The sequence below is a fragment of the Typopeltis vanoorti genome, chromosome 5 (assembly GCF_054136105.1).
Source record: "Typopeltis vanoorti isolate ZY-2024b chromosome 5, IOZ_Tvanoo_1.0, whole genome shotgun sequence".
NCBI lineage: Eukaryota > Metazoa > Arthropoda > Arachnida > Uropygi > Thelyphonidae > Typopeltis > Typopeltis vanoorti.
In genome coordinates, this window is record NC_143553.1 from 148,772,853 (window position 1) to 148,788,794 (window position 15,942).

Here is a 15,942-nt window from a genome sequence, read left to right on the forward strand (position 1 = left end):
GCTGTGGACCCCTTGATTAGCTGTTTCATTTCAAACCCAGCTCTTAGATCCATAGGTTAAAATTGAGTTAGCCACAGTCTTATATACTGTTAGTTTACTGTTGTGACTAATTCATCTTTTCTTTCATTTAAATTTATTCATTTGACCCCCCCCCCCATACCATTACATATTTTCTTGTCTGTTTCCATATTTAACTTGCCATCTTCACTGAAACTGCCTCAATAGCAAAAATATTTTGCTCATTCTGTAGGTTCCCAATTCAGGAATGCAGCTGATGTTTTTAAGTGATCCTACCTATTTTCATAGTTTTTTTTACTTTTTACTGTTGATTTTCATCCCAATTTCATCACAGTAATTATTCAGTTTAGTTAAGAATCTACAGATTTGTACTGGTTTTCTATATTATTAAGTTGATATTGATATTAAGTTTAATACCACTTTCCTTCATAATATGATCCATATAAGTAATGAAGTATGAGGCAGAGTGGTGTAACGTGGAAGTTGACAGGAAGACATATGTAGCTAGATATTGCTGTAGTCCAGGTGATGAAGAAATGTATAAACAACTTGGATTAGTGAACAAAGGAAGTGTAATCATTATGGGTGATTTTAATTATGGTAATATAGATTGGAATGAAGAATTAGCATTTGGGAATAAGGAAGATGAATTTCTGGAGTTCTTGAGAGATAACTATCTCAGGCAGCATGTAAAGGAGGACACATGAGGATCGAGAGTTTTAGATCTGATCATACCACCAGAGAATGTAATTGTGAGTGGGGTTTCACACTTTCCTCCAGTTGGTGAAAGTGATCATGTAGGTTGTGACGAGCTATATGCAAACTTCTGTGAGAAAAGGATATATGTGGAATTCTAAGGCTGATGATTATGACAAACTTAGGAGATAGCTTGGAGCTATACCATGGAACGAGAAGTTGAGTGATAAGGAAATAAATGAACAAGAGGCCATCCCTGGAAACTGTATAAAGCAGATGTGAGCAGAGGAGTGAGAAGAAGGTTCATTGCATGGAGAGTGGTTGGTGAGTGGAATACATTGCATGAGTATGTTATGAATGTAGACACATTGAATCATTTTAAGGCACGGTTGGATGAACATTGTGTGCAATAATGTGTACCTCCCACGATGAGTCTCTGACTCCATGGCGGTCAGGTGTTGATAATAATAACAGTAATGATAGTGGACCCTTGTGGCATACCTGATTTTACATAAAACCGTCTTCTTGTACCTCCTTCAATGCTAACTGCTGCTGACTTACCGTTCAAATATGGACACTATGAATTGCTTAATATTAAACAGGGTTTTATATATATATATTTATATATATATAAAGCCCCATTAAATTTATGCCTATAACTGTACCATATTGAACAGCTTTTCTCTTGGCACCTTGTCATGTCCTTTTCAGTTCCACAAAACTTAAATAGAGATAGGTTCCAGTGATTTCTCAACTGTTTATAAGTGAATATCTGATCCTGACAACCTTTGTTTGTCCCGAATTCAGCTTATTTTCTAATCAAAGTTTCTCTTCCATATTGTAAATGTTGACCAACACAAATTGTCCATCAACCATCTAAAATGCTAGACAATCCTTTCTACAATCTCAGCACTTTTTTCGATCATATCTTAACCAAGAACTCGTTTTTAGTTTACTGATTTGTTTGGCCAATCACAGACATAGACATTTGTGAACATTTTTAGATAACAGATGTGTAGCTCAGTGGAAGTGGCGTTTTGCACTCTTCAGCACTAAGCTACCCAAAGAATTACCTAGTTTTGATTCTGGTCGCCTACTAGATGACCAGAATCAAACTTTTTTAAGCCTTTCTTTGACTGGTTTCTGAGTTCATTGATCTCTGTCACAGGCATGTGGGTTTTTTCCTCTGGAAGACTCAGTTTTTTTGTCCTGTAAACTCAAGAAAATCGACAGTAGAACCCATGTTATTTCATACATAAAAATAAATAAATATATTGTGTTAGGTGAGACGGCAGCACTTGTTAGTCATCTCTTCACTGGATGCCACTTCAAATTAGTAGTAGTCTTGGACCAGAAATCTCTGATTGACTACCAGTGGAAATTGAACTGCCTACTCAGTCTCTAAAAGTTAGATAGGGCTAAAACAGCTTCACCTACTCCCTATAAAAGGTGTTAGCTGATATCTAAGATAAATGTCATTGCATGTTGTGAGACCACTACCCAGCTTGAAAAACTTTCATGTTTGGCTCTTGAGCAGGATTTTCAAATTATCTACCTCTTAGCTCACCCACAGTATAATATCTAGTAAGTTTACAATTTTTTTTAGAGAGGATTCACATTAAAAAAAGTGTATCATAAAGATAATTTTTCCTTTCTGTAATTAGCAGCAAGTGGGATGACCTGCGTGGCTTATACTCATTCCATTGTCAGCTACTGTTTTTCCATTTCTTCAGTTTAAATAGTACTGAATGAGTTACATAAATTATTCTTGCTGGAATGAAGGCTTCCATTCTATCTAGTAACTATCCAAACCACTATCCAAGCCTCAGTTTGCAACTTGAAAAGTGAGGTCGCATAAAGATAAATGGCTTGAGATAATACCATCATTCTCAGACTACACAGACATGCACAACAGTTGCAAAACAACTATCACCAAAGTTTGATAAATTATGCAAAATCCTACTTGCCATGAAAAAGATGTACTCGCCCAAGACTCCTTTTCCCCACCACAAATCGTACTTTCTTGTTCCATAATTTTGCATACAGCACCACCAGTTTTTTTGATGGTGCTGCATCATTGTTTGGATATTTCCTTTCTGTGAGAACCATTCCAAGAAGAGGTCAGTAAGCCCATTCAATAAAAATAGGAAGAATAGTAAAAACAACATTGATTTTATGGAAAATATCATTTGTTACTAGATTAGCCTGGCTCTTTATATTACACATTCTTTCATGTTTTCTTAAAATTAAAAAAAAAAAAAAAGATTTGTTTTGAAAGATGTTTTTATTGGATATACTTTCCGCACATGGAAATATATATGATAAATATGTTGTCAGTTGAATGAACCTCCCACAATGAGTCTGCCCACTCCATGGAGGGATGGGCAGACTCAATAATAATAATAATAACTAAATAAAAAAATATTTTGTTTTGTCCAGTGTGCTTCTCCTCATCAGTTGGCAAAATCTACTTGCCACAGGTATGTGGGCGAGTGTATTTGTCAAGCCCTATCACCAAATCCAAATCTGATTTCAAGAGCTAAAATGCAGTAAACTTCTTGGACAAATGGAAGACATGCTATTTGTACAAGAAGTTTCCCAAGAACCTTGGTTGTGGCTTGTGTTCATCTGTGCTTCTCTCTCTCTCTCTCTCTCTTGCCTAAGGACAAATAATCTAACCTCCCCTCATCATCATTCTTCTCCTATACCAGAAACAGTGCACCACATGCCAACCTTTTTGCCAGAAAGAAATCTTAAATAGCATGGACACCAAAAAATCTTCTGATCTTGATGAAAATTTTACCCCTTTCCTCAATGTCATCTATACATAGAAACATCATAGAAACAAAGCTATATAAATCCCATTTTAAAAAATCCTTTTCTTTTAAAAAAAACCATTTAAAAAATATATATCCTGTGGTAGCCCACTGGACACTCACCAGAGAAAGGTTTGAAGAAGCCTGTACTTTTGTTCTTGATAGCTGCAGATCATTTAATCGGATCTAGCAGAGGGGCCTCCTTAGCAAGATGCCCTTCTTTGTTCAGCTTTCCACTTATGGAACTAGTCAATTTTCCCTTCAGATTTCTTCATTCTCCCAGGATTCTGTTCTATCACCCACCCTCTTTTTTCTTTATGTAAATAACCTCTCACTGATCTCAAACTACCCATAGTTTTTCTGATGATAGTACATTCTATGTTTCCTACTTATTTAACAAACCATGTGGTACTCACCCATATCAAGCTTCAAGTTCTTATACCACCAGTGCCTTAAATATTGATCTCCATCCATTGTTCAGTGGAATGAAGATGACTTAACTCACCTTGAATGCTAACAAAACATAGTCCTACTTTCTCACAAGAAAGATCTGTCTCCTCTTGCTTTTGATAATACCCAGATTATCTGGCAAGATTTGATCACTCTTTCTCTCTTTCCCCCTTTTGACTGACATTATATCTAACCTCCTGCCTTAAAAAAAACATAATTTTTTTCTACTTGGACATTACTTTTCACTTTTCAATTTTTTTTTACATTGCTCCCACCCACAAAATGTTATTTGCAAACCTAGAGTACATTTTGTACCATGGGTGGGCTAAGTAATTTTTTCCTATTTTATCAATTTATATATTTTTTGTGTTTTTAATTTAATTTTTACATATTCTAGAAGCCCTGCTCTAGGGGCCAAACTTGGAACTTTTGTCAAGCCACTTCAGTTCTCCAATATGATAAAGTATTAAAAATTCTTGATGCTGTCCAGAAGAGGACAGTTGTGTAATTGGTCCTCCTCCTTTCTTTGACAGACTCACTTCAGCTGCAGTCTTATAAATGGCCTGTTTCTGTTTTATATTTTTCTACAGATATTTCCATCATTACTGTTGAGTTATCCATCATTTTTCCATTTGCCACCAGATATGTAATAACACAAGCTGTGATATCTCAACATCCATTCTCTCTAGAACTTTCCTCGGGAAATGTTTCTTAAAGATTATAATCCATGGCTACTCAAAAAGAATATCAGCAGGTTCATCTTAGCTCCTATTTCCATACCATTAATGTGCTGCACTGTGTGTTCTGCCATTTTTCATTTAGGGTTGATATTAAAAAAAAAAAAACATAAAATTCTTAATTTTATTTCATTTTACATTTTTTAGATTTTTTTTGAACTTTTGCATTTTAACTTTTTTTAGGTCCTGTTATTATAGAAACAGATCTGAAAGTGAGTTCTATAGAATGGAATCATGATGGTAGTATTCTTGCAGTAACAGGCAAATCCTTTAGTGAATCTGATAAAAGAAATATGGTGAAACTTTATAACCCACTTGGTAAGGTAAATTGTATACTGATTCATTAAGAATGCTACTGTATAGTGTGTGATATGTATGCAAACTGTAATGATTTCTCTGTATGATCAAAACACATTATATATTAGGCACAATAGGAAATAAATAATACTATTTTAATATTATTATTTACTTTAATAATATGTAATGATTTTTGGCAAATACCTTAAATTACTATAATTTTGAAATGATGGCAAATATTAAATTAATATTAGATAACAATTAATATTAATAACAGTTTATTATTATTATGTGATATCGCCAAGGAGTCACAGAACTCATCATGAGAGGGCACACCACTCCACTACAACTCACCATCTCCCTTATTTAATCCTCAAACTACATGCTACTACTATCAACACACAGCACCCTCTACTGCCCACCTCCATGTATATTGTCTGTAAATTGTGTGTGTTCTCATAGCTGATTGCCTGTATATGCAGGATGAAAAATCTGAGTTTCTGGACGAATAATCCTACTACCTCCATATGAGATCTTTATATGGGCTTTTTCAACTGAAGGTGATTACCTTCAGTTGAAAAAGCCCATATAAAGATTCCTCTTGTCACGACAAGAATCAAATCCAATTATTTTCCACTCAAAGGAAAAAATATCTTTCATATATTTATAAAATATCTAAAATCTAAAATGTTAAAATTATTATTATTATTATTCCTGTTACTACTTGATACTCCAAGGACTCCAAGAGTCTAAGTACTTGTCTAAGTCTAAGAGTCTAAGGATGGTACTCCGTTTTATATAACCTCCATCTGCACTAATTATTATTATTATTATATCACACCTCCAGGGAGTCCAAAGACTCATCGAGGGATGGCACCAACTCTACAATCTCAATACTCCACCAACCTTCGTCATCTAACACCAACACCATCTACTGCCGACTGCCACCACTAGTGCTTTCACAGACAATCACAAACATCCATGCCCACGGCAGGATTCGAACCTGCAGCCTTTTGGCTGGAGAGCGGATACGCTAACCACTCGGACAACCGGGCCATCTCTATTACCTACACACTGTGCCACTTACTACCCACTAACTGCATTTTGTGTCTGTAAATTTAATGCGTATTTTGGCAGATTTGTCTGTGTGCATGTGGAAAGAAAGAGAGAAAAAAACCCTGCTACCACTGTATGAATCAGCTAACTCACCTTTGACTGAAAAAAGCCCACATAAAGACAGATCCCTCCTGTCATGACAAGAATTGAGCTGAGGTCTTTTCCAATTGAAGGATGCAATGATGGAAATAAAAATGTCATTCTTATGTGAAATGAGAATGACATTTTTTAGTATTGATTATTTAGTATACTTCTTAAGTCTTATATAGAAAATACTAATTCCTTCATATGAGAAATGCATTTTTTTGTTTATAAAATTAAAAATTTTCACATATGAAGTGAAATAATGTTCATGAGTTTCAATGATAAATTATTGCTTACTAATGTATTTACACAAGAAATGCTTACTTTATTAGAAGAAGAATTCTCTTCCCAGAAAGTTCAGTCCCAGAAATTGTTAAAATACTGCTTCGTGTCAGGTTTCTTTAACTGGTGGAATAGGTTTTGCAGGCAGAAAGAAGAGCAGTAATTTATTTTTATTCTCCTACAGGCTGATTTGTATATGTGTTTGTAACAATGTACATAATATGAACCAGAAGACCATACAGTAGACCTTGTCAGCAACATATTTTCCATATGGTTGCATGAAACAGCTGAAGACCTCTTAGTGTGCCTTTTACAGTATGTGTCATAATATTAAATTTTTCTTGAAAGATCTCTATGTACAAAAGCTAATTCATTTGTGAAAAAATAGGTCACTAGAAAGGTGTTTTTTTTTGTTTTTTTGTTTTTTTTTAGCATATTTACATAGTAAGTTATACTTAACAAGAAATTATATTGTTTTTATTCATTACTCACATGTGAGCCATTACCTTCATGACTAAGCCATTGTATGTCCATAATACACTGCTCATTTCCTTTTAGATGTATATATTGCTATACATTATGGGGAGCATCACAACCCAAACCACTTTCTGGATATTTTGGGATACTAGGGCACTTTGATGTGAAGTCATCAGTCTCCATATACATGTAATCTACTCATGAAGCTACTTCACACGTTCATACTTGTTTGCTGATAAAGGACAAAATGAGATTAGAATTTTTTGTTAATCTTTAAAGGTACATGTGGAATAACTATAAAAACACCAAAATTACATGATAACCACAGTAATTAACTTTAATGAAAGTACATATATCATCAGTGTGTAGAAACAAGAAAATCAAAGAACAGAATACTTATATATTTCTATATATATATATATATATATATATATATATATATATATATATATATATATATATATATATATATATATATATATATATTATCCCTTATATAGGGGTACTTAAGGGTCAAAGCTGTATAACTGAGAGGAGACCTCCACATAGCCTTTAAAGGAATGCAGAGAACCGACTAGAGCTTCTGACCTAATGTCCAATCCTCACCTTCTCGTGGTGCACCCAGTTGGGTATCTACTTTGATACTGAACGAACGAGGATGGGCTGGCAATTTGGGATTTAGCCGACCAAATTGTATTCTTATTGGTTAAACCAAAATAAAAAAAAAAAATGATGGTACAACATGACAAAATTTCATGCCGGGCTGGGGCGTCGCCCGGTTAAACAACGCCCCCGTTGCTTTCGCCAGGGAACCAGGGCAAACAGCGAAAAGTCAGCTACTGGAACAAATCTGAAAACAAACCCCAACTCAACATCACCAGAGTTAAAGATCGGTACTATCAGCATAAGAAGCCTGAATGGCAAAGAAATGGAGCTAGCTGAGGAATTAGATAAGTACCAGATCGACATAATAGGGGTGACTGAAACAAAAAAGACCAAAACTGGTGAGATCTTTCTGAGCAATAAATACAAAATGTTATATTCAGGCAATGACAATCAAGGAAAAGAAGGAGTAGCCATAGTATTCAACACAAAATACGAGGCTAATCTTCTTCAATGGCAGTCAGTCTCAAGTAGAGTAATGTGGGCAAATATGAGAATGGGGAACTGGACAATGAGACTTATTTGTGCCTATGGTCCCACAGAAGGTTCTACTAAGGTAGAAGTGGAGGAATTTTTTGACGCTTTAGAAAAAGCAACTGACACAATGAAAAAGGAAAAGTTGGTCCTTGTTGGGGATCTAAATAGCAGAGTAGGAAATGATTGTGAGACATACAAAAATATTTTGGGAAAATTTGGAGAAAAAGCAAAGCTAATAATAATGGCAAATATCTGTTGAATTTCTGCTCAGGACATGGACTGGTTATTACTAACACCATGTTCCAACATAAAAATGTGCACAAATTCACATGGAGAGAAGAGGCCAGGAATAAGAAAAGTCTCATTGACTATGTTATTGTTGATAGTGATGTTTTCTCCCTGGTGCAGGACACCAGAGTGTACAGAGGATTTGAAATTGGAAGTGATCACTATTTAGTCTTGAGCACGATAAAATTGAATTTCATATTGAAAAGAAATTAAAATGTAAGAAAGTTTTAAAGCGAATAAAAGTTGAGCAGCTCTCAGATGTGAACTGTAGACTAAAATACAGAAAGATTATTGAAAAGAAAATGAAAGAGTTTGAGAACAGGAATCAAACCTTGGAGATTCAGTGGCAAACTCTGAAGAAAACATTGATTGATTCTGCCAGAGAGGCATGTGGTGAGGTTGTGTGCAAGGATAGAAAAATCAGAACTCCCTGGTGGACACAGGAAGTTAAAGAGGCAGTGAAATAAAAGAAGAAAGCATATCAAAAGTTCCTGACAAATAAGTCAGCTTTTGCTCTTAGAGAATACAGAGTCAAATGTAAGAAAGCTAAACACTGTGTAAAACTAGCTAAACAAAAGTCATGGGAGGACTTTGGCAAGAACATAGAAAATAAATATCAAGAAGGTGGTAAGATATTCTGAAGATTGTTGAAGAAGCTAAGAAATGGAGGAAAGAGTGCTGTAAAAGGTGTTTATCACCTTTAGAGATGATAAAGGTGACATGAAAACAGGTGAAAAAGATATCCTTGAAGTATGGAGTAATTACTTCGAAAAATTGCTAAATGAAACTAGCAGTGATGACAGCACAGTGATAAAAAACGCTGACCAGGCATGCAGTCAGGAATACATATCCATACTTGAAGTAGAAAAAACCATCAAAGCGCTTGAAATGTGGAAAGGAAGCAGGAGTAGATGATATTCGACCAGAAATGCTGAAGTATGGTGGTATAAAAGTCTTACAGTGGCTGCACTGCATAGTTCAGAAAGCCTGGACAGAGGGGACAAATTCCCAATGATTGGAGTAGAGCTCTCATAGTACCCATATATAAAAAGGGAAATAAAACTGAATGTGAGAATTACAGAGGTATCTCCCTACTGAGTGTTCCTGGCAAGATCTATGCAAGTATACTTGAGAAACAGTTAAGAAGAATTGTGGAAGAACAAGCTGGATTCAGGTCAAATAGAGGCTGTCAGGATCAGATCTTCACTTTACGACAAATAGTCGAGAAAGCCTGGGAATATAACAAAGATCTGTATTTAAGTTTTGTCGATTTGGAAAAGGCATATGACAAGGTCCCAAGAGAGAAGCTATTCAGTATGCTGCAGTTATATGGTGTCAATGGGGCATTATATCAAGAAATACTTAGTCTTTATTTGAGTTGTAATTCAGCAGTTAGAATTGAAGGAAGTACAGGCAGATGGTTTAATGTTAAATCTGGTGTGAGACAAGGATGTACATTATCCCCTCTGTTATTCATTATGTATATGGATCACATTCTGAAAGAAAGTGGTATTAAACCTGATATCAAAATTGGAGATGTTAATGTCAGCTCTTTGCTGTATGCGGATGATATTATACTTCTAAATAAATCCGCTACAAGTCTCCAAGATTCTCTGACTAAATTGAATAGCTGTTGTAATAGATATGGTATGAAGGTCAGCAATAAAAAGACAAAGACAATGAAAATAGGCGAAATCATTGAAAATGTCAACTGTGTTGTGAATGGAGAGCCTGTGGAACAAGTAAAACATTTCAGCTACTTAGGCACGATTTTTACTGAAGATGGTGAATTAAATATAGAAATAGACAACAGAATCAGCAAAGCTGGTATGGTGGGAAGTCAATTGAATAAATTCATATGGAATAAGAGAGAAATTAATCAGAATGCTAAATTAGCTGTTTACAAGACAGTGTTCAAACCAATTTTAACTTATGGATCTGAGAGCTGGGTCAGAAGTAAAACACTTGACCAAAGACTAGAGGCTGCAGATATGAGAGTCCTGAGAAAGATTAGAGGCGTGAACAGATGGCATCAATGGTAATATCATATTAAAAATGAGGATATTAGGAAAGAACTTGACATTGTCAGCATCCAGGAATGCATTAGCAGAGCTAATCTCAGGTGGTATGGTCACTTAAATAGAATGGGAGAGGAAAGATTAGCAAAAGAAGTGTTCCCTGCCAGGTTGGCAGGAAAACGACCCAAAGGAAGACCAAGATATAGGTGGATTGATACGGTACAAAGTGCCTTAGATGATAGAAATATAAGATCTGATAATGTTGGAATCTTGACAAGTATAACAGACTGATTTGGAGGAAAATTGTAGATAGGAAGTTAGTAATGATGTAATTTTTTCATGTAGTACTGTCATATCCTGTACACCCCTCGAGGGTACATGGCAGGAATTTGATGATGATGATGATGATGATTATCCCTTATATTTCTAGTATCTCTAAACCTATTGGTAGAATGTTGAAGAAGTATCATCTTATTCCCACATATTCCCCTATCAACAAAATTTCTCATCAGTTATCATTTACAAAAGGCAAGCTGTCGCCTCTATCTTTAGCTGGTGTTTACCAGATTCCTTGTGAATGCATACTTTGGACAGACAAGCCATTTGTGAAAAAAATAATTAATGAATCAGTACTACACTGAATATGTGAAACCTCAAAAGTCTAGTCAGGCGTCACATAGTATTAATACTAAATACAGTATCTGATGGGATAAAGCTTGTCTTCTTCATTGAAGCAGTTTTAAATATGATGAACCCCTTTTCAAAGAAAGTTATGAAGTCCTTTTGTATTGGCCTAACTTGAATCGGAACGATAGTCTCTCTCTTTGTAGTAATCAAAAATAGTTATTTCTTCTTCTTCTTCTTCCTCATAAATCAAATGATGGTTGAGTCTCTTATGTACAGATATTTGCCATCTGGCTCTCTCTCTGGCCATTTCTGTCATATATATATATATATATCTACTCTATAATATAAAATGATAAGCCTTTTTTTTGTAACGTTTTTGTGTCACGTTTTTTTTTTTTTTAAGTTATTTGAAACGTTTTGAAATTCAGGGGCTACCCTGAGTGTCGAGTCTTCAAAATTTGAGTCATCAGAATTCAAGGAGAACCGGCTTATCAGTCCGGAACTCGGGGGATTGGGCAGGTAGGTGCACGGGGGGACCCCTTTCGAGTCTTCAAAATTCGAGTCATCTGAATTTAAGGAGAACCAGCCTACTGGTCCAGAACTCGGGGGGCAGTGGCGTAAGCATCAGGGGGAAAGGTACCCCTTAGTATATATATCTGAAGTTTGATAATTGTGACTTTTTCTTCAAAGACTGTAACCAAATTCTTTTTGGTCTGCCTCTTGATTGTCTTCCTCCATTGATTCCATTCAAGACTATATTTGATAACTTCAGAAAGGACATTCTCTGGAGGTGTCCAAAACCATCTTAATTGCTGTTTAATAATTATAGCTATGATATCTTCTCAATAGTTCCATTTGTGTTTGACTTGCTCATTTGTTTTGTGTTCTGACCAGTGAGTTTATTTATTTTTATTTATTTTATTTTTATTAAGTTTATTTATTTTTCTTAAGCATTTCGAATGCTCTGATTTATAGAGTTTTAGTTTGAGGCTTTTTAAAATGTTGCTGATTTTCCATATTTTGTGTAATTTAATTCACATTAAACCATCCTTTGGTAAGTCTATATTTTACTGTTTCTGTGTTGTCAAGGTTGTGAGTAATGAGACTGCCAAGATATGTAAATTGTTTAAATTTCAAGTATATGATTTACTCAATTTGTTGAAATTTTTTTCTTCATCTCTTCCTATTTTCATTGTTATAGTTTTGCTTAGATTGATTTTCATTCCAAAAGTTTTGCACTCTTCATTTAAAATTTTTATTGTTTTTTCCAATTTTGCTTTAGATTCTGCAGGAATAATAATATTGTCTACATATTTAATGTGGGTTGATATTCATGTTATCTATTTGTAGACCTGGCTCTTCAGCTTTGGATTTGCATGTTTCTTTGAGATAGATAGTAAATAAATTTGGTGAGAGTGGGAAATTCTGTATGACTTCTTTTTCTACTTTGAATTTGTTTGTTTAATAATTCGTAATAAAAGTTTGTAGTTCTGAATCTAACATCATAGGTTTTAAGATGCTTATCATTTTGTTCCTGTCAATGGAATCAAATGCTGTTTGAAGTCAATAAAATTGCAGTATATTGGTAAGTTGTATGCCTCAGTATTTTACCCCCAGGCTATTAACTGTTAAAATATGTCTATAGTAGACCTTCTGGGTCTCCTTCATCTTCTCCTATTGTGTCATTCATTCAAGTCTGGATTCTATTTTATTATTATTATTATTATTATTAAACAAGACCTCATGGAGTCAAAGACTCATCTAGGAGGTCCTTTTATCTCACACACATCTCATCATACCGGGTCTTAAACACATTCAAACTCCCTGCAGACACCACACTCTCAGGCAAGGCATTCCAATCATTCACAACTCTGCACGAAAAAAACCTGCCTCTCACTCCCCTACTCACACCCTCTTTATACAGTTTCCAGGGATGACCTCTGGTTCTCCCCTGATCTCCCACTATTCGCTGTAGAACTTCTCCACCATTGATCCTATAGCAACCCCTTACCAACTTGTAGGTCTCTATCATATCTCCCCTCTTCCTTCTCTCCACTAGTCTCTGCAAATTACATCTTTTCAATCTTTCCTCATACTCGACATTCCAGAGGTCAGAAACTACCTTAGTCAGTCGCCTTTGGACCCTTTCCAACATCTCTTTATCCTTCTGAAAACCAGGTGACCAAATCTGGGCACAATAGTCCATGTGTGGCCTAATCAAAGCCTTATACAATGGAACAAGAATCTCCCTACTTCTACATGTCAGTGTCCTCCTCATCATTCCCAGAAGTCTTTGTGTTGTCTTCACAATTTTGGCGATGTGACCCCTAAATTTTAGATCCTTATCCACTATCACTCCCAGATCTCTTATTTCCTCTACTTCCAACAATATATTTTCACCAAGCATAAATTCTGCATCCCATCTTTGTTTTCCAAATTTTAAAACCTTACATTTTGCAACATTGAACTCACATCCCCATTTGCTTGCCCAATCACTCAATTTATTCAAGTCTTCTTGCAAGGCCACAACATCTTCACTACTCTTTATGGTTCGTCCCAACTTTGCATCATCTGCAAACAACTGAATATCTCCATCCAAATCTTCGCCAATATCATTAATATACAAGTTAAATAGTAATGGCCCTAAAACAGATCCCTGAGGCACTCCACTAGTGACTTTCCTTTTCCTGGATATTGCACCCCCATACACAACTTGTTGATACCTATCAGATAGCCAGTCTCCAATCCAATGCACTAATCTAATATCCAACCCCATCTGCTCTAGTTTGACTGTCAACTTATCATGAGGCACTCTATCAAAAGCTTTTGCGAAATCCAAGTATATTACTGTGTATCCTTCTCCTCTGTCCAAGGAAGCAGTCACTTTATTGTAATAAGTAAGTAGATTACTAAAACACGACCTCCCTTTAGCAAATCCATGCTGTCCATCAAAGATTATACCATTGTTGTCAACCCAACTCTGGATCCTAGTTCTCACAAGCTTCTCCAACAACTTAACCACAACACCTGACACACAGATAGGCCTATAGTTTGATGCTTGAGTTCGATCACCTCCTTTATGAAGTGGCACAATCTTGCCCTCCTTCCACTCTTTAGGGACTTGACCAAGTGCAAGACTCGTATTAAAAAAATATGTCAAGGCAGGTGTCAACTCTCTGGCACATTCCTTCAGAATACGCGGTGATATATTATCAAGTCCCACAGCCTTATTTACATCTAGTTTACTCAACTCCCCAAACACCTCTTGCTCACTTACAGTCAGTCTCTCCTCCCCATCATCAACTGCTCTTAATCTCTCCATGAAGTCACATTCACAAGATTGAAAGATCTTTATGAACTGCTCATTAAGTATCTCCACCACACATTATGTGTGTGTAGATTTAGTAGCTATGACTTAGCAATGTTATGGGTCTATAATTTTCACACCTTTGTTTATCTCCCTTTTTTGAAAATTGGTATTTTGATGCTTTTTTTCCAGTCATCTGGATTTCACCGTACATAGTATTTGGTTAAAAAGTTCAAGCAGGAAATTGATGTCTTCTATGCCATCATATTTCCACCATTCAGTAGGAAGTTCATCATAACCAGGTGACTTAGATAAATTCAGTTGGTTTATTGCATTCAAAATTTCTTCTTTTATTATAATTGGTGCTTTTTCTCTTTCTATCTGTTTATTTGTGTTTTTTTAGTTTTCTTTCCTCTGGAAAAGTATCTGGTAATATTCTTTCCAAATTATTTTAATCCCTTGAATTGTTCCAGTTTCAGTATTGTTTTTATCTTTTGTTTTTAGTCACCTGTATTTTTTATAATTCTTTTATAATTTTATATACAGTTGTAGTTTTGCTTCAACTGTATATAAAATTATATATACTATATGTATGTATAATTAATATATACTGTACATAAAATTTTTTATACAGTCTTTCTATCATTCTTTTCATTGGCTTCTTCACGCAATTTTATTTTTCTTCCAACCAAGCATTTTTGACAAATCTGCAGATTCTATCTATTTTGTTTTTCAGTCTTTTATAATGTTACTTATTTTCCTCTGTAATTCAAGAGAGGAAATATAAACAATATCATATTGCCATAGTATTTCATAATGCAGTGCATTAGGGGAAGGGTCACTACCCAGACTGGTTACAATCTTTATTGAGCTAGAGCCAAACCCAGAAGTGGTCCAACCAAGATTGAAGTAATGCAGAAGTCATATTTTCATATACAAGTAGCCAAACGATATCACACCTTGTTGAAAGTTTTTTTGCTTGGTTATACTATAAATTAAAGATGTCAAGAAATTAAATTCTTGGTTTCATCCTTTATCAAAGTGTAAGCAAAGAAAGTTTGTGTGTAAAGTAACTTCACGACTGAGCTACTTGTATATTGAGGGTAATGACTTCAGATCAGTTGCTTTAGTATCCCATAATGCAACACACACATATTCTTATGGACATGTATAATGCTATGCATATGTATAATGAGACCTCAACAAAGGTCGAAACCGGTCTGGGTAGTGACCCTTCCCATAATGCATAGCATTGTAAGGATATGTATGGATAAGTAAGGATATGTGCATTGCATTATTGGATACTAAAGCAATTGATATGAAGTGATTAGCCTCTAAATACAACTAGCTCAGGCATGAAGTTACTTTACATGCAAACTTTGTTTGCTTGCACTTCGATAAAGGATGAAACAAGAATTTAATTTCCTTGCATCTTTAATTTATTGTATAACCAAGTGAAAAAACTTTCAACATCTATCTTTTTTAGAGCTTCTTCAACCTCTTCTTTTAAAATGCAAAGTTCGTTATGGAAGTCTCTGGTGTTTTCTTTGTTGAATGAGACTGAATTATCTTTAATTGGCTCTTTAATT

The 15,942-nt window shown here is 35.1% G+C and overlaps 1 protein-coding gene across 1 annotated transcript in view; it reads left to right on the top strand.

The window, feature by feature from the left end:
• Positions 1-15,942, top strand: part of Oseg4 (intraflagellar transport protein Oseg4) — a 377,419-nt gene that overhangs the window by 74,626 nt on the left and 286,851 nt on the right. The window contains exon 9 of the mRNA XM_090392828.1: positions 4,901-5,040. Coding sequence (XP_090248954.1) covers positions 4,901-5,040 — 140 coding nt within the window. The remainder of the gene's footprint in view (positions 1-4,900; positions 5,041-15,942) is intronic.